Source organism: Xenopus laevis, chromosome 4S (genome assembly GCF_017654675.1).
Source record: "Xenopus laevis strain J_2021 chromosome 4S, Xenopus_laevis_v10.1, whole genome shotgun sequence".
NCBI classification, from domain to species: Eukaryota; Metazoa; Chordata; class Amphibia; order Anura; family Pipidae; genus Xenopus; species Xenopus laevis.
In genome coordinates, this window is record NC_054378.1 from 14,049,241 (window position 1) to 14,073,756 (window position 24,516).

At 41.6% G+C, this 24,516-nt stretch overlaps 2 protein-coding genes across 5 annotated transcripts in view; both read left to right on the forward strand.

Moving 5' to 3' along the window:
- Window positions 1-8,772: 8,772 nt before the first annotated feature.
- On the forward strand, window positions 8,773-16,680 carry slc35c1.S (solute carrier family 35 member C1 S homeolog). 4 transcript variants are annotated; one of them, XM_018260207.2, is made up of 3 exons: window positions 8,773-8,908; window positions 13,475-13,992; window positions 15,717-16,680. In XM_018260207.2, exons 2-3 carry the CDS (start codon window positions 13,503-13,505, stop codon window positions 16,280-16,282), a joined length of 1,056 nt encoding a protein of 351 aa, XP_018115696.1. In that variant the 5' UTR covers window positions 8,773-8,908; window positions 13,475-13,502; the 3' UTR covers window positions 16,283-16,680. The 4 variants fall into 4 exon arrangements, with proteins under 4 accessions (XP_018115696.1, XP_018115695.1, XP_018115694.1 ...); XM_018260206.2 differs by lacking the exon at window positions 8,773-8,908 and adding an exon at window positions 11,986-12,815; XM_018260205.2 differs by lacking the exon at window positions 8,773-8,908 and adding an exon at window positions 11,986-12,624.
- A 6,350-nt stretch (window positions 16,681-23,030) lies between these two features.
- Window positions 23,031-24,516, forward strand: part of cry2.S (cryptochrome circadian regulator 2 S homeolog) — a 33,209-nt gene continuing 31,723 nt past the window's right edge. Inside the window, 1 exon segment of the mRNA NM_001090467.1 lies at window positions 23,031-23,305. Coding sequence (NP_001083936.1) covers window positions 23,136-23,305 — 170 coding nt within the window. The 5' untranslated portion in view covers window positions 23,031-23,135.

Genomic DNA, 24,516 nt, shown 5'->3' on the forward strand with positions numbered 1-24,516 from the left:
CTAATATTTAGGGGCGTATTTCCTAAAATTTGCATTTCTATTTTTTTCCCCAAATCAAATTTGTGGATTTTTTTTTACTGCTCTAAAACTCTAAAAATTCAAGCTTTATTAAGGCTCAGATTTATCAAGGGTCGACGTGAAGTCGAAGTATTTCAATTCGATGGTCGAATTTCAAAGTATTTTTTACTTTGAAATTCGACCCTTGATATATCTGCCCCCTAAGTGTAAAAACCAGGAAAAAATTGAATACAGCTGTGGCGGTCCAATAGAAGTCAATGTTGGCGACACGGATCCTATCAGGCCATTTTTCAGCAATTCGGACTTTTGAAGGTTTTTTTGGGGGGTTTCTTCGCTAGTAGTCTTTAGGAAAATTTTTATTTTTAGAGCATCGTTAAACTGTTTATTTGCTTTTGTGTGTTTTTATATATTCTTTCAATACATTTCACGGCATTCATGGTTTTGGGAAAAAAAATAGTTTATTCAATTTATGGTTTTAAAAAAGCTCTAATGCAACTAAAATGAGACTGTTAATAAGTCTCTTCAGGGCAGATTTATAAAATGTCGAATTTCAAAGTTATGCAGATTTTTTTCAACTCTAATAAATTCGAATGTACTCACAATTCAAATGGGAGGTTATTTATGAAAAAAACTTGAACGTCTACTATTCAATCGAATACAAACGAACCGAAAATTCAAAGAGAATTCGAATTTGCCATTTGAACCTTTGTTAATATGCCCCTTAATGTCTCCAGTGCTAATTGCATGAACAAGTAAAGGCAGCCAGATTGGGCAAATTTGGCCACCCACCGCCGGGACAAGTTACATCGGCACACTCAGGCAACTGGCGTGCATCCCTGCCGCTTCTGTGTGTGAGAGTGTGGCAAAGAGGCAGTAGAGAGAACTGATAAAACTGGCAGCATTCGAGATCCTTCAGGGCATGAACTAGGGGAGCACAGGCAGAAGAGGTACGTGCCTAGTACCCCCACACCATTGCACCCTAGGCACATGTCTCTTCAGCTTACCCCTAGTTCCAGCCCCATGGTCACCCATATGCATTAGGACCTACAGAATCATCAACGTGTCAATGTAATACTCGTCAAAAGGAATTTTAAGCCTGCCAGAGTGATGTGCCAGATTTTATCCAAGGCATAGCGTGATAGGGGGTCTATGTTCTGACTGATGTCTACACTGTATGGTGGCAAAACAGTTCCGCTTCCTGAAATATTGGGTGATATAAAATGACATCACCGTCCAGTCCAGACACCCCCAGTTCTAACACCAATTACCAAGCAGCAGAGTGAAAAGCGACAACCCTTTATAATGGCTTGAACACTTGGATGAAAACATGACAACAAAGCCACCACAAAGAGGTTAATTTTTAAGAGTAATCCATAAGATTCAATTAAGTTCACCAGGCAATTAGACACACAGCGGCACAGTTTTAGTAATTACATCTTGCTGGTTATCGAGGGGGGAAAGTCCCTTCGCAATTCCCCCTGAACTTCTCTGTAACCAGGAAGTAGAAAGTAGAAAAATCAGCAGGTCTGGCTGAATTCAGTGCATGGGCACGACTTGACGCCAGAATGAGACACCCATTGGGTGCAGAGGTGCCTGGGGGAATACAGAGTGTTATCTAGAAAGAGCAAGGGGATAATTAAACAAATGGCAATAGGTGGTGAATACAAATAACTGAAAATAAAGGGAAAAGGACAGCCAATGATGTGTTACAAGATGGTGGTTGGATTTATTGCCCACTTTCTGTCTAGGTGCCCTGGGTGATGGGTCATGCCAACTAATTAAAATGGGACAAGACTATGGGGCAAATTTACTAAAGGGCGAAGTGACTTTGCCGATTTCATAACGGGCGCTGGCATAATTTCGCTAGCAAAGGAGATAGACTCTAGCGCTAATTCGCACTCTAACTCCAGGTGAATTTTCGCTCTGGCGAATGCACGTAACTACGCAAATTCACTAAGATGTGGATTTTAATGAACGTTACCTCTTGCACCAGACTTGTCTTCGCCACCTCAGACCAGGCGAAGTGAAATAGAGTTGATAGGAGTTCGTCAAAAAAAGTCCCAAAAAACGCTAGCGTCTTTTACTTTTTACAAGGTGATAGGCTGAAATAGATCGTAAATTTTCTTTTGGGTTCCCTCCTTCCCCCCTACATTTCCTAACATATGGCACCTAAACTATACAGTGGGCACATGTGTAGGGCAATATAACAACTCTATTTTATTTTATTAAGGTTCCCTGGCCTTGTGTAGTGTAATGTATACAACATATACGCCCATTTTACTTTTAACTTATAATGCCCCAGGCTTGTGAGTGCAAATAATGAGTGTTGAACAAGCAACTGCGGTGGTGGGTCACTTCACCAGCAGGGAAATAACGAGAAACGACATATTTTGCACATTTATAAACAAAACCTGAAGTGTGTTATGAGGTTATTCTCTATTTTTTATAAACCGAGAGAAAGACAGGGGGAGATGGAGTCGTCCTACAGCTCTGACAGATGATTAAAATGAGGCGCGAAAAGATATTTAATTTCCTACATCAATAATGCCTTGTCTACGGCACAAAGGGAAAGCACCGGTGCTGTTTTATTGCTGCCAGTCTTAAAAGAAATTTCTGGTTGGACGGCGGCACTGCAGTTCGCGGCGAGTGACAGGCAATCAAACCCATTTACAGCCGCAATAACTTTGAAATGGAGCAACTACCGGAAACAAAAGGCCCCTAATTTTTATCACCCTGGAAATCCTGATAAATATTTGTTTATTGGGGGGGGCTGGTATGAAAGATCAGGGCCGGATTTACATAGTGGGCACCCCTAGGCCCACTGTCGTTTGTCGCCCACGTCCCCTCCGTTTTATTTGCTCAAATTTTCATCATCCGGACCGGAGCAATGGGGATTGGAAAATGGGAAATTAAAAACTATTGTATCTCCTGCACATCCCCAGTGTTTCTGAATGTGGGTGTGGTTGGGCATCATGCCGCCCCCTAAAATCCTGCCGCCTTAGGCCCCGGCCTTGGTGACCTCTCCACAAATCCAGGCCTGTGAAAGATCATACCTACCAGTAATGTATCAGCCATCTGGCTGCTATGTAACATACGGAGATCAATGTGCAGCTTTGGCTTGCCAATATTACACCATAACTAAACATCAGGAGGGTCAGAGCAAGTGTACATGGAGCAGCATACCTCCCAACATTTTGGAAATAAAAAGAGGGGAAAAAAAGTTGGTGTGTGTCTAACTTCTCCCGAGAGACCTGTTATCTTATATTGTTACAATTACTTATTTGCTTATCTCGAATTTGTTACAAAAGTATCTTATCTGAAACTTGTGGCTGTTCTGGACTCTCTGCCAAAAGTTAGAAACATTGTTTCTTTTTCTAGCTGTTTAGTGCAGAGAAAAACGGGACTTTCCAGTACAACAAGGGACTGCGGGTAGAGCTGTCAAAAGAGGGACTGTTGGGAGGTATGGAGCAGGCATGGAGGATCCTTTAGCATTAAAGGGGTGGTTCACCTTTACATTACCTTTTAGTATGTTATAGAATGGGCAATTCTATAACTTTTCAAATACCCATCATTAATTATTTTGTATAGTTTTGTAATTATTCCACCTTTCCAATGGGGGGGTCACTGACCCCATCTAAAAAAAACAAATGCTCTATAAGGCTACACATTTAGGGGCCGATTCACTAACTTCGAGTGAAGGATTCGAAGTAAAAAAACTTCGAATTTCGAAGTGTTTTTTGGGCTACTTCGACCTTCGAATGGGCTTATACGACCTTCGACTACAACTTTGAATCGAACTATTCGAACTAAAAATCGTTCGACTATTCGACCATTCGATAGTCGAAGTACTGTCTCTTTAAGAAAAGATTCGACCCCCTAGTTCGCCATCTAAAAGCTACCGACTCAATGTTAGCCTATGGGGAAGGTCCCCATAGGCTTTCCTAAGTTTTTTTGATCGAAGGATATTCCTTTGATCGTTGGATTAAAATCCTTCGAATTGTTCGATTCAAAGGATTTTATCGTTCGATCAAAGGAATAATCGTTCGATCACACTATTTGCGCTAAAATCCTTCGACTTCGATATTCGAAGTCGAAGGATTTTATTTCCCAGTCGAATATCGAGGGTTAATTAGCCCTCGATATTTGACCCTTTGTGAATCGGCCCCTTATTGTTATTGCTACTTTTTATTGCTTATCTTTCTATCCAGGCCTCTTCTATTCAAATCAGCACGTGGTTGCTAGGGTAATTTGGATCAGAGAGCTGCTGAATAAAAAGCTAAATAACTCTAAAACCATAAAAAATTAAAACCAATTGCAAATTCTCTCAGAATTTCCCTCTCTGTATACAGAAAAAAACAAAACAAATGTAAAGGTGAACAACCCCTTTAAGGGTAATTAACCCATTACCCATGCCTAAGTGGGCATATTAAACATGACCAAAAGCACCATGGTTTTTTTACAGTGACACAGACACGGACTGGCAAGCAGGATACTTCTGTAAGAGAGCTAATTAAGATTATTCAAGTAATGATTAACAAACGAATGAAGCAATTCTGTGCCCTGGGACAACTCAGCTGTCTTTTAACTCTTGAGGCTGAGGTGCATGGCTTTGTGTATAAACTCAACAGACTTTGGGTGACTTCCCCTTTAATCAAGGGAATATTCTAAAGCTAAGGCACTGACAAAAGCTAATAAAGCAAAGTTGAGGTGATTTTGTCAACATTATGACCCTCAACCAAATATATAATAAACTAAGTTAAAGAAAGGACTAGCATTCAGGTAGGAGACATTGACATTTATTCTTGTGCTGTACCATTATAGAGGCCGAGAGCCAATCTTTGCAGAGGCCTGTGAATCTGACGCCGTGATAAAAATGGAAACTGAATAATACATTTTTTAATATCCTGTTCCTTTAGAAGTCGTCTTTAAGCATTCGTTCTTAGATGGCATCTCTAAAATATTATCCTAAAATTGCTTTCCTCTTATCAGCGCATATAACCCTTGTATTGTGCCAGGGTATCTATTGATAGGATTAGAGTGCCCCCTAGAGGCAACAACTCAATCTGATGGGACTAAGAAGTGATAGCTGTCTGGGCAAGGTATTCCAGGGCCTGGGGGCCCAATAAATATAAGAATTTCCTCCAATGAGAATTGTGCACAATCCGTTTTTATTTGTGATGAAGGAAAGGTTTACAATTCTTTTAATATCCTTTAAAGAGGTTGATCACCTTTAGTTAACTTTGGTATGATGTAGAGCAGTGATCCCCAACCAGTAGCTTGTGAGCAACATGTTGCTCTCCAACCCCTTGGATGGGGTGGCCTCAAAGCAGGTGTTTATTTTTGAATTCCAGGCTAGGAAGCAAGTTTTAATTGCATAAAAACTAAGTATAGTGAGAAGAAAAAGAGTCAGAAGAAAAAAATCAAATAGCTCAAAAATTATCAAAAAAAAATAATAACGAGGGCCAATTGAAATTAAAAAAGTTGCTTAGCATTAGCTATCCGACAACATACACAACTTAAAGGTCAACCACCCTTTAATAACTTCACATCCTATTTATATTTCGGTATTCCTGTACATGGCGATGTTTATTCACATATAAGGTATGCTTCTTGCGTATCTTGCCTTTCTTCGAAATTTGGCAAAAAATAAAATGCTCCCTTTTTCTTGTGCCAAAATGTGTTCCATTGCCCTTAAAAGAGCAGTGCACCCCGATTGTTCAAAATGAGTCCAATGAATCATACACGTTTTTGATAAACAGAGAAACTGAAACGGCATTCATTTTCCAACTTCCTGGTTCTTGTGAGCCATGGTGGGAGGATAAAGTTGCCAATCAGATTGCCAGCGGACAGATAAACACCCTGCATAATGGACGCCTCCTATCTGTAAGACAGACACAACAAAGCGAGGGGGAGGTGGTTGTTTATTGAGAGCTTGCTATCTCTGTTTTTATATATATATATTGAAACAGAGGGCCCTCCCCCTAGTCATGGACCCCATACTGTTGGACTTCCATCTGTATAACAAATAGTGCCACTTGCAGCCTCCTTTTCAGTTGGCCAAGCTCCCAGTAACAAGCAGTGGCATAACTAGATGTTACTGGGCCCCACAGCAAAATAATTTGAGGGGCTCTCCAGAGGTTGTCCTGTTTTGCCAATATACATTAAAATGAATCATTAATTAGGGTCTCGTTCCCCTATAGCTCCTGGGGCCCCCTGCAGTTGCAGGGTCGCCTTCCTTTGTAGTTATGCCCCTGGTAACAAGCCACACCCCTGGGCTCCTAAGCCCCCTTTTGCTTTCTCGTAATAGGATTATAAGAAAAATAGGAGCCCAGTGGGATATGATGGAGAAGGTAACCAGCCTGCCAAAAATATATTCGATTTCAAGCTGTTACTAAACTTATACTGAACTAAAATTGAGTTGTATAAGCAATGTTTCTGGGCTGCACATCTGTGTTGCATGGACTCCACCAACTTCCAACAACCTGTTCCAAAATTCTTCTGCATTTCTTGCTTTTACCAAACCAGAATTTTTTTAAGTGGAATACTATACTGTCAATCTCGTTGGTGTGGAACCAAGATGTTGCTGGTTTACTGGTGTGTTTGGGGTCATTGTCTTGTTGGAACCCTCATTTCAAGGTCATTTCCTCTTCGGCATAAGGCAACACGACCTCTTCAAGTATTTTGATCTATTGAAATTGATCCATGATCCCTGGTATGTGATAAATAGGCCCAACACCATAGTATAAGAAACATCCCCATATCATGATGCTTGTGCCACCGGCTTCACTCTGTACTGGGACTTGAATTCAGTGTTAGACAAACTGTGTTTGTCCCTAGAGCCAAAAAGAACAATCTTGTTTTCATCAGTCAACAAATTGTTGCCCCATTTCTGTTTAGGCCATATATATATATATATATATATATACGGTATATATATATATATACAGTCTGTTGAGTGAGCGCACTCTTACCGGATTTCAAACGAGGTGGGTGCGTTGGTCAAAGTATTCTTGTACACAGTAGTAAAAGGACCCGCACTCCAAGTTTTATGTGAAAAAAGTGTTGAATTTTATTCACACATGCATATCCAACGTTTCGGTCCACACTGGGAAAGGTCCTTGAGAAAGGTCCCAGTGTGGACCGAAACGTTGGATATGCATGTGTGAATAAAATTCAGCACTTTTTTCACATAAAACTTGGAGTGCGGGTCCTTTTACTACTGTATATATATATATATATATATATATATAAAAGTTGATAAAACAGTCTTATTGATCTCTCAATTGTTCTGTCAAGCATTAAGATGAGATAAAACAAGTTATTTGTTGGTTTTGTTATATTTACTGTTAACATAAAATGTGTATTTGCCTTTCTTTTTGTGGACTTTGTGGTCTAAGGGTCAAGGCACACAATCAGATTCGGAGAGATTAGTCAACCGACGACAAATCTCCTCTTCTTTAGGGCGACTAATCTTCCCAAACTGCCTCCCGCCGGCTAGAATGAAAATCGGCGCTGGGATGGCACTCGGAGCGTTCTGTTTTCTGAAGTCGCCCGAAGTTGCCTCACGAGGAAACATCCCGCCGCCGATTTACATTCTAGCCTCACGAGATTTACATTTCGTGAGGCAACTTTGCAAAACGAAGCGCTCCGAGTGCCATCCCGCCGCCGATTTACATTCTAGCTGGCGGGAGGCAGTTCGGGGAGATTGGTCGCCCGAAGAAGAAGAGATTTGTCGCGGGGCAACTAATCTTCTCGAATCCAACCGTGTGTTTCTGCCCTTAAGGTGATGGCATATGGGAGATAAGTCGCCAAGCAACAAATCGCCGGCCGGATGGCATACGTATCGCTTCCGTTTTCCGAACTTCGGGAGACTTCAATAAACCGAAGTGATACGTATGCCATCCTGCCAACGATTCACATTCTTGCCTGCGGGAAGGCATCGTCCGCGGCAGCGAAGATTTGTTGCTTGGTGACTAATCTCCCCGTGTGCCACCACCCTTAAGTTGTTTTCCGCAGCCAGGCGACTAATCTCTCCGAATCTGAGCGTGTGCCCTGACCCTTAAAGGGGAAGGAAACCTAGTCGGCGCAAAAACCCTCCCCCCCTCCCGTGTGTTGCCCACCCTCCCTCCTCCCCCCTGGCCTACCTGTCCCGCTGGGCAAATGCCCCTAACTTGTTACTTACCCTTCTGCTCGGGTCCAGTCCAGGGAGTTCACAGACGACATCTTCTTCCACGCGATCTTCTTCCTGCTTTGAACGGCGCATGCGCAGTAGGAGCATTTCGCCGGTACAATCTACTGCGCATGCGCCAAAAGTCACGGAAAACTTTGTGACTTTTGGCGCATGCGCAGTAGATCAGTACCAGCGAAATGCTCCTACTGCGCATGCGCCAAAACGCCGGTCAAAGCAGGAAGAAGTTCGTGTGGAAGAAGATGTCGTCTGTGAACTCCCTGGACTGGACCTGCGCAGAAGGGTAAGTAACAAGTTAGGGGCATTTGCCCAGCGGGACGGGTAGGCCAGGAGGGAGGCGGGAGGGTGGGCAACACACGGGAGGGGGGAGGGTTTTTGCGCCAACTAGGTTTCCTTTCCCTTTAAACTTCTGTCAAAAAGTCTGCAGGATTAATTATTCATTTCAATAAAGAGAATTTAAAAAGAAAAGAGCTGCAATCAGTTGCATGCAGTCGTAAGGAGACAATGGGGAGGGTGCAGTGGGAGACTCAGGGTGACTAGAAAGACCAGTTCCCCAGCCTGTGAGTAACAACATGACACATACAAGGAGTAGGTACGTAACTCCTCCCTGACGCCTGCTTCCTGGTGCTGACGGGGAAGTGCGCAGAGCAGGAAGAATATTGACTTGCAGTGGTTCCTGCAGCCCCAACTTTCAGATCACAGGTATGTGTGAAGGGAGTATTTGGGGTTACAGAACAGAAAGGTTACCATTGTGTTGGGGGGGGGGCTTAATGGAAGGAATATTTAGCAGCTGAGGTGGCACAGGTAGGGGAGCACCCATGCACATGAAGTCAGTGATTTGGCCGCCCATCTGATCAAGGCAAAAACATATATATATGGCTGATGTCCAACCTACCCTTCAGTTGTTGCACAACTGCAACTAACAGCAGCTAGAGGGCCGTATATTCTGCAAAGCTCTAACAGCTGCATCTTTGATGATTTTTAGAGAGGCTCACCTTATGCTGTTGATATTTGCAGCCCCTGTACTAGGGTAGAGAAATAGGGATGTACCTAAGCATTTGGGGGCTGTAACGTGAGGTTCTCTATAACTCCCTAATAAGAAACAGCAATATGGCAGCTCACACCCAGAAAGGACCATATCTGTCCTTTTTAAAACGGCCAATACAAGAGTCCTCTGCACTCAACCCATTATCAATATATTTAAGACAGAGACATTTTGTGCATACTGCTACTGAAAAATGCCTTACCCTTTAAACAAAACAGGGATAATGGGTTGAGTGCAGAGGACTCTTGTATTTGTCTATATGTATTTTGTGGTCACAGCCTCATTGCACCCCCGCCTAATGATTTTAAAAACTAGTGGTGAGCACAACTTTCCCTTGTTTGTTATAGTTCTACAAGAGCAGTGACCAGCTCCATGTTGTAGCTCCCACCCCCTCCAACTATAGTCAGGTGATCCCACTGGTGTCTAATAAAAGGGCAGCCAAGTTTGGGAGTTTTACTTTCGAAAGCAGCTAGTAAGTTGCAGGTAAAACGTATTCGTCCCTTTTGATAAAATGTATAATGAAACCATAGAATTCTTAATGAATCAGATGAAAATTGAGCATAGGACTGGCCAGATATGGGATGACTTTGACGTAGTTGGCCAGCTTAAATATATTGCAATATATGGACAAACAATCCCTGATTTGTTTAAAGGGTAAGGCATTTTTCAGTAGCAGTATGCACAAAATGTCGCTGTCTTAAATATATTGATAATGGGTTGAGTGCAGAGGACTCTTGTATTTGTCTATATGTATTTTGTGGTCACAGCCTCATTGCACCCCCGCCTAATGATTTTAAAAACTAGTGGTGAGCACAACTTTCCCTTGCTTTTTAAAACGGCACCATCTCAATTAGCAAAAGCAGCCACAAAGGGCGCTATAGGGGATACTGTTGCTGAATTTCAACTCTCTGCAACCCCTATCAGAGAGAGGAGGGACGAGTGACAGTCCCGTATGTAGTAATATCTCTGTGAGTTTAATAACCACTCACCCCTTAAGCCCTAAAATGACCCTGAGTTTTGACATTGTGCACGAGCCACATCACATGCCGAAATGGCAGTCACGGGCTACAGCATAAGAATGAATGGATTCTGTTAAAGGGGAAGTCCACCCAAAAGCTGTTTTTGCTCACTGCTATTGCCGCACACATAGCATTTGATCTGGTCTAGCCGCAGAGCTACTGCTCTTTGTACAGTTTGTATTCATTAAATGCTTTATGTGCAAGGGAATCTAGTTCTAAAAGGAGAACTAAGCCTTAAAAATGCCATATTTTATGTACTGAACGCCATTAGAAATCACGGAGCCCCGTACAACAACAACAAAAAATTTGGGGGCCCCGCCCACCCAGGCCCCACCCCAGATCCCACCCACTCCACACCACAGTTAAAAGACCATACAGACATCAGCGCTAAAAAATGTAACCCCCCCACACACAAGTTATAAAAGGCTATTGGTGGTCAGGGCCCCCCTACAAGTTTTAAAAAAAAAAAAAAACATTTGCGCCAGGTCCCCCATAAAAGTTTTTTTTACAAAAACTTTGGTGCCAGGGCCCCCCTTACAAGTTAATAAACATTGGGGCCCCAAGAATATTTTTTTAAAAAACCTTGGCGCCAGGGCGCACGTTACAAGTTAAAAAAAAGTTGGGGCCGCATAAAATATATTTTTTTAAAAATTGGTGGCAGGGGCCTCTAGAGTATTAAAATAAAACAATGGTGGCCAGGGGATTGAAAAAAACCCACATTGGTATCAGTAGAATTGAACTCGTGGCTTCAGGACTTCAATTATAGCTGTTTTTGTGACATCTGGACTTTTCGCCGCTTCAGGACTTCAGTGTCGGTTCCTTTCGTGACTTCGGGTCTTTCCACCACTTCAGGACTTCGTCTGTTCGGCACTTCCGCATTTGGCTGTTTGGGACTTCGATCGGGCGGCACGTCTTCGGAGCTACAAGGGGGGCCCAGCTCTTCGAAAAGTGCAGCACTGCCGGGCCCACTTTCAGGCCCGGGACACTTGTCCCCCCCCCGGCGGCCCTGACTGAACTTATTGCCCCAGCCTAAAGTTTGAGCTTGTCAATAGCAGCAATGATCCAGGACTTCAAACTTGTCACAGGGGGTCACCATCTTGGAAAGTGTCTGTGACACTCACATGCTCAGTGGGCTCTGATTGGCTGTTGAGAAGCTAAGCTTAGGGCTCGTCACTAATTATCCAGCAGAAAATGAGCTTCCCCTGTAATATAAGCTGATGCTACAGGTTTGCTGATTATTAAATTCTGATGCTAATTGCACTGGTTTCTGTGCTGCCATGTAGTAATTATCTGTATTAATTACTAATCAGCCTTATATTGTGACATTTCTATTCTATGTGTACTGTATATTGTGAGTGGGTCCCTAAGCTCAGTAAGTGACAGCAGCACAGAGCATGTGCAGTGAATCAGCAGAAAAGAAGATGGGGAGCTACTGGGGCATCTTTGGAGACACCGATCTTTACTGCTAAAGGGCTGTGGTTGCCTTGGGCTGGTACAGAAGCACAAAACATCATGTACAACATTTCTACCTACTTCTTTAGTTAGGCTTTAGTTCTCCTTTAAAGGGGTGGTTCATCTTTACATTAACTTTTAGTATATTCTAGAATGGCTGATTATAAGCAACTTTCCAATTGGTCTTTATTTTTTTATATAGTTTTTTATTTATTTGCCTTCTTGTCTGACTCTTTCCAGCTTTCAAATGGGGGCCACTGACCGGTGTAAAAAACAAATGCTCTGTAAGGCCACAAATGTGTTGTTAGTTACTGCTGCTCTTTATTACCTCTTTCTATTCAGACCCATTTCTGTTCATATTCCAGAACCTTATTCCAATCAAAGCATGGTTGCTAGGGTAACTGAAAGATCTTGCACCCCCTTGAAGCATTTTCATGCTTTTGCTGCTCCCCAACTTTTTTGTACATTTAAAAGTTTCTCATAGGTAAGAAAAAAAGTGGCCCAAAAATGTCATTGGCATCCTGCAGTAACCTCCCATACTCTGCCTCAATCGCCCTACAACTATTCAAATACATGTGGGCCCCAATATGACCGACCCAGAGGGACACAGACTATAACCCTGGACCCCTCACAACGCGAGTCTATCACCGTCCGTCACGCCAAACACTGAGCGCTGACCTATCCAGGGTAGGGACAGAAAACACGTGACTGTGACGCCACCGCGCTGCCTCCCGCGCTCTAGGAACTACCATAGAGGAATCAGCGTCACTGCGCAGTCCTGTCTAGGAATTAGCAGCTACCATAGAGACATGCTAAGGATGCTGGATTGTTATGAGTAGCAGTGAGGACGGATTTCCTATACTTGTTCAGCACCTCAGCTTCTCCTTGGCCTGACTGAGAATGTAGGGTGGCCTCGTCCGTGTCATTGGGTGTCTATAGGCTGCTTATTCCTCAGCAGGGCTTGCTTTGCTGTGGTGGAGATAACTGCACACTTCTGTCTCTCACCTGACAGCGAGTGTAGGATCTTCCAAGGACTGTGCGAGCTGCCCTTTTCCTTGCAGGAGGCTGCGGAGCTGCTCATTTCTCCTATTAGGTGCTGCCCCCTCAACTACCTGCCAGGAGCTGCCCCTCACCTGCCCCTCCCCCTCATCACCTGCCTGCCAGGAGCTGCCCCTCACCTGCCTGCCAGGAACTCCCCCTCACCTGCCTGCCAGGAGCTGCCTTCACCTACCTGCCAGGAGCCCTCCCCCTCACCTGCCTGTCTGCCTGCCAGGTGCTTCCCCCCTTACCTGCCTGCCAGGAGCCCTCCCCATCACCTACCTGCCAGGAGCTGCCCTTTTATTTGATTGGAGCTGTAATTTTAGCTCTAGCCTTAACCTGTGTTCAGCTGTAGTTACATTTTGATCCCACTGAAGTTGTAGCAAGTGACCTTTAACCCTTTAGAATGTCAAATTGCCCTTCTGTTCTAGGCCCTTTAGGCTTCCCTCACAGTCTTGTGTGTTAGATGGATTGTAGGCTCCCAGAGGATACAGCAAGCCTTCTGAGCTGGTTAACTTGCCAGCACAATTAAATATGATTGTAATGGAGAGATAGGAAAGGGTTAGGTGTTCTGAACTGCTGCCATTCTGCTTGTTGGGCCTGTGTGAGAAACACCCTCTTGCTTCTCTGCCTGCATATTTCTTAACTCTTCCAACTTTGTTCATGCAGTGCTGCCCTGACCTCCATTTTGTTTCCACTACTAACTATGAACAGGAACTTCAAGCACTCCAGCATCCTCAGGATGGCTCTCATGGGGGTCGGAGAAGGGGACCCAGAGAAGGTTTCCCGGGAGTCGTTCATGGTAAGAGCTGTGAAGATAGCGCTGGTGGTGATGCTCTACTGGTTCATCTCTATCACCATGGTGTTTCTCAACAAGTACTTACTGGACAGCCCTTCTCTAAAGCTGGATGCCCCACTCTTTGTCACCTTCTACCAGTGTGTGGTCACTGTTGTTCTCTGCAAATCTCTCAGTCTACTCACCCATGTCATTCCATCGCACACGGAGTTCCCCTCTCTGCGTTTTGATCTCAAAGTCCTCAGGACGGTCCTGCCGCTTTCTGTGGTTTTCATCGGCATGATCACCTTTAACAACCTGTGCCTCAAGTATCTCGGAGTGGCCTTTTATACGGTGGGCAGGTGCCTTAGTACTGTGTTTAATGTGCTGCTTTCCTACATCATGTTGAAGCAAACCACCTCCATGTATGCGCTCATGTCCTGCGGAATCATTTTAGGTAAGACTGGTGTCCAAATAAGAATTGCTCAAAATATGGAAGAAAAACTTTCGTTATAGGGAAACCATAACGAATATTCTTGTACCAAATTTTATTTTTCCTAACTTTGTTTTCCTTTTTCCATCACATCCCTGCAATCAATAATTCTGACGAAATAGGGATCATAGGGACTTTACTGTTGTTGCTGTAGAGCTTGTTCACAATGCACACGTCATTACATCTCGGCTGATTGGTCTGTAGTGAATATCTAGGTCCTTGGATTAGTACAGGTTCCCTCACATTCTTTGGCATTTGCTAAAGCATGAAGTGAGACGGTTAATATCATGTCAGGGTTTGATCTGAACCATTAGACACCAGTGTCACGGCCACTGTATTGATGAAAGCACTCTGATATATGATACAGGTGGTTAAAGGAAAAGTAAACCTTTAAAATAAGTGAATGTAAAGTGGATGAGGGTGCTATTCTAAGCACTTTTGTAATTTACATTCATTATTTATTTGTTATTCCAAGATATTAAGGAATACATGTACTGTTAATATAAATGAATTTGTTCCAACATCGCCGCCTGCTGGTCAGTTTCTGACCAGTCTGACCATCAAGTAGTCAAGGAAGTTGTCAGGAGAAAGAGGCTGCTCTGATGTTCTGGAAAGATTTTTAATTTTGTACATGTGCAAAAACACTTAGGGGCAGATTATTAAAGGGATACTGTCATGGGAAAACATGTTTTTTTCAAAACGCATCAGTTAATAGTGCTACTTCTGCACTGAAATCCAATTCTCAAAAGAGCAAACAGATTTTTTTTATATTCAATTTTGAAATCTGACATGGGGCTAGACATAATTGTCAGTTTCCCAGCTGCCCCAGTCATGTGACTTGTGCCTGCACTTTAGGATGGAACCACTTTCTGGCAGGCTGTTATTTCTCCTACTTTATGTAACTGAATCAGTCTCAGAGGGACTTGGCTTTTACTATTGAGTGTTGTTTTTAGATCTACCAGGGAGCTGTTATCTTGTGTTCGGGAGCTGTTACCTTCCCATTGTTCTTTTGTTAGGCTGCTGGGGGGGGGGAAGTGAAGGGAGGGGGTGATATCACTCCAATTTGCAGTACAGCAGTAAAGAGTGATTAAAGTTTATCAGAGTACAAGTCACATGACTGGGGGCAGCTGGGAAACTGACAATATGTGTAGCCACATGTCGATTTCAAAATTGAATGTAAAAAAATCTTTTTGCTCTTTTGAAAAATGGATTTCAGTGCAGAATTCTACTGGAGCAGCACTATTATCTGATGTGTTTTGAAAAAAACATGTTTTCCCATGACAGTATCCCTTTAAGGGTCAAATTGAAAATTCAAAGTCGAATTTTCTAAATTTTTTTTTTTTCTGGTCAAAACTTCCAAGTTTGAATTTTGAATAATCCAAACTCAATTAGAATTTTGAAATTTATCAAACCTTGCCCCTTTAAAAATTTGACTATTCGCCACCTAAAACCTGCAGAGTTCATGTATAAGTCAATGGGAGAGTTCCATCGACCAATTGGAAGATGTTACTAGCCTTTATGAAATTCAAAAAAATTGATTCAAGTTTAGTCGAGTTTGATTTGAGTTTTCGGGTCGGTAATATTAATTCGAGTTTTTGATATTACATTTTTTTATTAAATAACCCCCACAAAATGTGAATAAACAGGAAATGATTGTTCTGTACTTACAGGTGTATTTTGTTTTGCAGGAGGCTTCTGGCTGGGAATAGACCAAGAGGGAGCAGAGGGCACACTCTCCTGGGCTGGAATATTCTTTGGAGTGCTGGCCAGCCTGTGTGTGTCCCTAAATGCCATTTACACTAAAAAAGTCCTGCCGTCAGTAGACGGAAGCATCTGGCGCCTGACTTTCTACAATAATGTGAACGCTTGCTTCCTCTTCATCCCTCTGCTCTTAATTTGTGGAGAAGTCGGAACCCTGCTCACCTTTGATAAATTGTCTGCCTTTTCCTTTTGGGGCATGATGACACTGGGGGGAATCTTTGGCTTTGCTATCGGGTATGTGACAGGGCTGCAGATTCAGTTCACCAGCCCCCTGACCCACAACATCTCTGGGACAGCCAAAGCTTGTGCTCAGACGGTACTGGCTGTCATGTACTACCATCAGATCAAAAGCTTTTTGTGGTGGACCAGCAATATAATGGTACTGGGCGGTTCCTTCTCCTACACATGGGTGAAGGGACTAGAGATGAAGAAAATCCAGGGACAGACCAATCAGAGCCAGAGTAGTGGGGAGAAAAACTCTGTTGGGGTGTGAGACTGTCCAGCCACACAATGTTGGGCTTTAATGAACAAGAGGACGAGATGAAAATTAATCTGGTTATGGTCGGTTGAGGGTGGAAATCTCGAGAACTTTATTTGCAAAGTAAAGAATCCTAACTGCCATAACCCCGCTTGGATATACCTGCTGGAGAAACATTAGTGTCCTTACTCTTCTATTAATTACTGTGGGATTCCCAGGAAAACCATTAAGCCTTTAACAGTTCCACCAATATGGATACTGTTTAGTTTTGTATTATTAACTTAATGAGAGGAACCGCTGTGTCTCGTCCGTTATGTATGTGGATGAGATTTGATTCAACTACTAGTGTGGCAGCTCTTACCCTTATAAACAAAAACAAATGTGTTCATATAAAGTCCACAATGCAGGAAACATACAAATATATATATATATATATATATATATATATATATATATATATATATATATATATATATATATAACAAGGGAAAGTTGTGCTCACCACTATTTTTTAAAACAATTAGGCGGGGGTGCAATGAGGCTGTGACCACAAAATACATATAGTCAAATACAAGATTCCTCTGCACTCAACCCATTATCAATATATTTAGGACAGCGACATTTTGTACATACTGCTACTAAAAAATGCCTTACCCTTTAAACAACACAGGGATTGTTTGTCCATATATTGCAATATATTTAAGCTGGCCAACTACGTCATATCTGGCCAGTCCTACGCTTAATTTTCATCTGATTCATTAAGAATTCAATTGCTTAATTATACATTTTACAAAGGGACTAAGTTTTACCGGCAGCTTACTAGCTGCTTTCAAAGTAAACCTCCATACTTGGCTGCCCTTTTATTAGACACCAGTGGGATCATCTCTCTCTCTCTCTCTCTCTCTCTCTCTCTCTCTCTCTCTCTCTCTCTCTCTCTCTCTCTCTCTCTCTCTCTCTCTCTCTCTCTCTCTCTCTCTCTCTCTCTCTCTCTCTACATACATACATACATACATACATACATACATACATACATACATACATACATATATACATACACATACATACATACACATACATACATACATACACATACATACATACATACACATACATACATACATACACATACATACATACATACACATACATACATACATACACATACATACATACATACACATACATACATACATACATATACATACATACATATATACATACATACATACATATATACATACATATATATATATACATATACACATACATATAATATATTGGATCAAACATTTGCACAACCAGTCTTCTGATGATGAGGGTGCAGGGTCAAAACATTACGTATAGTTCAATAGAACCCACACTCCAAGATTAATGAACCATTGATTTTTATTTTTCAAACTTCTACATTCAATATTTCAGGCCCACATTTGGGCCGAAATAGAACACCACTTCCTCCTTTGCAGCTCTCTTGGTTTCCACTGATTGGTTACCAGGCAATAACCAGTAACTTAGTCACTGACTAACTCAGAGTTAGATCTGAAAAGCAGGAAGTAGTGTTCTGGCTATTATGTTAGACATCCAGTCACTCCAGCCGTTATACATTACATTTTTGGCTAACTAAATATTACAAAAATTTTTTGCACAGTGTTTATTTTTACACCGTGTCATGTCAGACATGTGTCATAATTGTATTTACAAGTGAAGAGTGTTCCTTTTGTCGTGTTTTCCAAGAATCAATCTATGGGAAGCAGAGATTATATTATTTATTTTGAAACTATACTAAATGTAAATGGAAAGACTTGATTGTTACATATTTTTATAATCCTCTTCGGCTTCAAGCACAAAGAGCACTGTTCTGTATCTGAACTGTGCCATTTTACATAAAATTCTTGCTTCTGATTGTTTTATTGGATGTTGTTCAGGGGTAGCACATGGGCTGTAGCTTCTGTTGGACCCAGTGGATTTGTAAATAAGGATCCAAGCCCTGTTCACAAGTGCTTACAATTTAAAGTCCAGAGATGACATTGACTGAGGCTGCACCGTTACCCAAAAGCCAGAACCATCGACTGACTCCAGTTAAATGTACTGGTGTTGGGAAACATTTCACCTTTACTACTAAGGCTGATGGTATAATAAACGTATTATTTCTCTATTTTATCTGCTGCATCAATATGTATAATAATGTATACAACCTGACGCATGCAATCAGTAGCCTATCAATATCCACACGGAAAGGATGAGATTTTCACAAAAAAAGTTTCATATTTTATACCCAAATTCAATTTATAAGCTGTATATTCTATCGCCTGCTTAGAGATGTCCGTTGTTTTACGTGTTAAACGGAATTTGGGTATTACATGAAATCAGGATTTCGTTATTTTAAAATATATGGGAAGCTAATGTCACCTAAGTTTCATGGCCTTAATAAAATACTATTATATGCCTTTATATGGTCACAGAACTCTTTGGTGACTTCTTATACACTTATCATTTACAGTAGGGGGTACATTATCCCTTATAATACATGAGTGATACTCAGAGTTCCCTGTATAACTCAGCCTGTAGCCTTGTGCCTTTATATGGTCACATAACCCCTCAGTGACTTCTAATATCCTTATCATTTACAGTAGGGGGTACATTATCCCTAATAATACATGAGTGATACTCAGAGTTCCCTGTATAACTCAGCCTGCAGCCTTGTGCCTCTATATGGTCACAGAACCCCTCAGTGACTTCTAATATCCTTATAATTTACAGTAGGGGTACATGATCCCTTATAATACATGAGTGATACTCAGAGTTCCCTGTATAACTCAGCCTGCAGTCTTGTGCCTTTATATGGTCACAGAACCCCTCAGTGACTTCAAATATCCTTATCATTTACAGTAGGGGTACATTATACCTTATAATACATGAGTGATACTCACCGTTCCCTGTATAACTCAGCCTGCAGCCTTGTGCCTTTATATGGTCACAGAACCCCTCCGTGACTTCTAATATCCTTATAATTTACAGTAGGGGTACATGATCCCTTATAATACATGAGTGATACTCAGAGTTCCCTGTATAACTCAGCCTGCAGCCTTGTGCCTTTATATGGTCACAGAACCCCTCAATGACTTCAAATATCCTTATCATTTACAGTAGGGGGTACATAATACCTTATAATACATGAGTGATACTCACCGTTCCCTGTATAACTCAGCCTGCAGCCTTGTGCCTTTATATGGTCAAAGAACCCCTCGGTGACTTCTAATATCCTTATCATTTACTGTAGTGGGTACATTATACCTTATAATACACGAGTGATACTCAGAGTTCCCTGTATAACTCAGCCTGCAGCCTTGTGCCTTTATATGGTCACAGAACCCCTCAATGACTTCAAATATCCTTATCATTTACAGTAGGGGGTACATTATCCCTTATAATACACGAGTGATACTCAGAGTTGCCTGTATAACTCAGCCTGGAGCCTTACTTGGCTAGATCTGTACTCAGTGCTGGCTCACTGTACAACCCGTGCTCACACTACGGGGCAGATTTATCAAAGTCAAAGTGAAAATTTGAATTTCAAGTTCTAAAAATTCAAATTTTCGAGTTTATTTTAGTGTAATTCGACTAGGGAATAGTTAAAATTCTATTCGAGTTTTTAAAAAATCAAAATTTTGAAATTTATCGTGTACTGGCCTTTTAAGAATTCAATTTCGACTGCCGAATTGCTGTTTTAGCCTATGGGGGATGTCCTTGAATCAATTTGAAGTTGCATTTTGACGGCATCCTAAAAAATCTAGGTTTTTTTTGGAGAAAAAACTTGAATCAAATTCGATTCGAGTTTGCGGGTCGATCCCATTCATCCGAATTTAAAACATTTTTTTTTTCTTTAATTTTAACTCGGAAATAGAATTTATGGGAGTTTTTATAAACTCTAAATTCGACCCTTGATAAATCTGTCAGCTTGTTGAGGGAAGGAAATTTATCTATCTGATTATACTATATCATTATTCCATTAGCCCTTTACATGCTGAGCCAGTAACCAGCAAGCGGATCACAAGGTGCCAGGTGACTGGCTATCGTGACTGTCATGGGTGCTGGGAGTTGTAATTTAAAGGGTTTGTTCATCTTAAAAATAACTTTTAGTATGACGTAGAGAGCCATATTCTGAGACAATTTGCATTCGGTTTTCATTTTTTATTACCTGTAGTTTTTAGTTATTTAATTGCAACTCTCCAGTTTGCAATTTCAGCCATCTGGTTGCTAGGGTGCAAATGATCCTAACAACCATGCACTGATTGGAATAAAAGACTGAAATATAAATAGGAGAGGGACCTAAATAGAAAAATGAGTAATAAAAAGTAGCAATAACAATAAATGTGTAGCCTTACAGGGCATTTGTTTTTTTTTGGATGGGGTCAGTGACCCCCATTTGAAAGCTGGAAAGATGAAGACAAATAATTGAAAAAAAAAGAAAGAAAAAAAAGTAAAAATGAAGGGCAATTGAACAGTTGCTTAGTATTAGCAATTCTATAACAAAGGTGAACGACCCCTTTAACATCTATTTCCTCCAGCATTTGGCAGAAACAGCATTTTTAACAGGATCCAGCAGAGGGCGCCAACATTCACACTATGCCCTGCAGCTGGGAATCCATTACAGCCTGCACACAGAGCACCCGCACCTTTGTGTTGTGCATTGGGGTCCTATAATTCTATATCTATGGACCCACCAGCAACTCCTAGTTACTCTTCAGTACCTCTCCCTGAAATAAGTATTTGCTGCCTCTCAGAGTTTGCCTGAATTGCTCAGGGCATGAGCCTCTCAGCAACTCCTAATTATATCAAATATTAAGGGAGTTTGGCTTCTGACTTTAAAAGGGGTTGTTCACCTTCAAATTAACTTGGGGGCCCTATTTATCAAAGTCCGAATTTATCTGATTTTTTTTATTTAAAAAAAAAAGTCTGACCAAACTAGAATTCAAAAATGGACCTTATTTATTATTTTTTAAAAAAAGCACAATTTAATTGGATCGGGGAGAAACACAACAAAATCGATTGAAAATCTAAATCTTGCGTTTTTCCCGAATCGCCTGATTTTTTGTTAAGCTTTTTTTTCTGAAAAGGCAGAATTTTTCAGATTTCTGCTTGAGAAATACGAAATAGTCGAATTTTTGGGCTAATTCTAACGCAGACCAAAGAAAATTTCAAATAGGATAGGGACTTCTCCCATTGACTTATATACAACCTTGGCAGGTCTGAGATGCCGGATATTCAGATTTGGACTTTTTCCATCATTGGGGTATAATAAATATTGACAAATTAGAGGTTTTTTTCCACCTGTTTGCCTGAATTGCTCAGTACATGATCCTCTGAGTAACTCCTAATTATATCAAATATTAAGTGAGTTTGGCTTCTGACTTTAAAGGGGTTGTTCACCTTCAAATTAACTTGGGGGCCTTATTTATCAAAGTCCGAATTTATCTGCGTTTTTTATTAAAAGTCAGACCAAACTAGAATCCACAATTGGACCTTATTTATCATTAAAAAAAAGCATGATTTAATTAGATTGGGTACAAACACAACAAAATCGATCGAAAATTCAAATCGTACGTTTTTTCCCAAATCGCTTGATTTTTTCAGGCTTTTTTATGAAAAGCTAGAATTTTTCTGATTTATGCTCGAGAAGTACAAAATAGTCGGATTTTTGGGTTAATTCTAGCGCAGACCACAGAAAATTCCAAATAGGATAAGGACTTCTCCCATTGACTTATATACAACCTTGGCAGGGCCGAGATGCTGGATTTCTATCCTCTGGGTTATTATAATAAATCTTGACAAATTAGAGTTTTTTTCCCACTAAAAATTCGGATTTTATAGTAAAAAAGTTTTTGGAATTCTACTTTAATAAATAACCCCCTTAGTATGGTGTAGAGAGGGATATTTTCAGATAATTTTCAATTGCTTTCCAATTGGTTTTCATTTTTTATTATTTGTGGTTTTCGAGTTATTTAGCTTTTTATTCAGCAGCGATTTCAGCAGTCTGGTTACTGGGGTCCAAATTCCCCTAGCAACCATGCATTACTTTGAATAAGAGACTGGAATATGAACAGGAGAGGCCTGAATAGAAAGACGAGGAATAAAAAGTAACAATAACAATACATTTGTAGCCTTAAAGAGCATTTGTTTTTTTAGATGGAGTCGGTGACCCCATTTGAAAGTGGGAAAGATTTGAAAGGAGGTGGCAAATAGCTAAAAAGCTATAGAAAAGAAAAAATGAAGGCCAATTGAAAAGTTGCTTAGAATTAGCCATTCTATAACATACTAAAAGTTAACGTAAAACTCACTGGGAGCAAGATGTTGGCAGTGATAATCTGGGATGATTTGCAATTGGTTTTAATATTTTTGGCATTTTTAGCTGGAGGGCCACCATGCTATTGGATAATAACAAGCAGAGTTCCTACAGGTGGCAGCTAGTTACAGCAGCACGTGATCATTATGGCAGAGGGCAGGAGATTGAGTCACTTTGGACTCCTCCCAAATCCTAGCGCTGGTTCCTATCCACAATGTAGGGATGGGCGGGGCTAATTCTGTATACTCCTCAAGCAGACACGCATGGTTTACGTGTGACAATTCCTAGTCCCCGCCTCCCCTTGAGCCTCCCACCAATAAGGAAGTCGCGTTTGGTGTGGGCGGGGTTAGAGAAGGTTCAGTCTCGTGTATGAGCTACAGGGGACAGCTGTCTGACCAGCGCGCCTCAGTGACAGTCAGTGTTGTGATATAAGGTGCGGCGGTACGTAGGTCGGAGAGTCGTGCCAGACTTGGGGGCACAGAACTAAAGAAACACAAACGGTACCAGGGTGGAGAGGAGCGGCCTGACATGGAGGGTAAACCCTCGGTGAGCTCGGTGCATTGGTTCCGGAAGGGACTGAGACTACACGATAACCCAGCCTTGTTAGCTGCCCTGCGCGGTGCTAACTCCGTGCGATGTGTCTACATCCTGGATCCTTGGTTTGCGGCCTCCTCCTCAGGGGGAGTCAATCGCTGGAGGTAAGAAGATACCCCCCTCTGCCTTCTACCACGGTGGTAGATTCCCATATGGGTGATGGGAGATGGGTCACTAAGTGTAGAAAGAAAGGGGGATCAGCCTGAATCAATTGACCCATAGCCACCCATTTACCCAGCTGGAGACTGGTCTGACTTCCCTGAATTAAACGTTTTCTCCTTTAGTTTGGGGTCTGATCCTTCTTATAGTCTTGGGTCCCCCGTAGCTCCATCTGCGCAGGTAAAAGCTGATGTTGAATATAAGACAAATAAGTGGGAGGCGGAGTAAAGACAAGTATAGGGAAATGGGTGCACACCTGGGTGCCATAACTGTACCTTACCTTTACCTTACCTTTACTTGTGTATGAGGCTTACAGATAAGGAGGAGTTTATTATACAGGGGGTTTATTGGTGGCATAGCTGTACCTGACATGGAAGTGGTGGTAAAATGGGAGTAGTTTCTGAGTGTTGATTGGCTTTACAGTGACTGCCCCTACTGTGACATCAGCTGCTGCTGAACTATAATTTTGCTTTTCACCATGGGATTTATTGGCTAATAATATACCCACCGGTGCCATCTTAAGTGGATAATAAATGTGTGACACCAGCCTGACTCACAGTCCTCCGACGGCTTCTGCCTGGTTCCTTGTGCCTGAGATGTGCCCGGCTCCCCTTATATAATCATTAAAGGGGTGGTTCACCTTCAGGTTAACTTCAGGTCTTCCTTTTTTTTTATTTACAGTGGTGTGAAAAACTATTTGCCCCCTTCCTGATTTCTTATTCTTTTGCATGTTTGTCACACAAAATGTTTCTGATCATCAAACACATGTAACTATTAGTCAAAGATAACACAAGTAAACACAAAATGCAGTTTTTAAATGAGGGTTTTTATTATTTAGGGAGAAAAGAAATCCAAACCTGTGTGAAAAAGTAATTGCCCCCTGAACCTAATAACTGGTTGGGCCACCCTTAGCAGCAATAACTGCAATCAAGCGTTTGCGATAACTTGCAACGAGTCTTTTACAGCGCTCTGGAGGAATTTTGGCCCACTCATCTTTGCAGAATTGTTGTAATTCAGCTTTATTTGAGGGTTTTCTAGCATGAACCGCCTTTTTATGGTCATGCCACAACATCTCAATAGGATTCAGGTCAGGACTTTGACTAGGCCACTCCAAAGTCTTCATTTTGTTTTTCTTCAGCCATTCAGAGGTGGATTT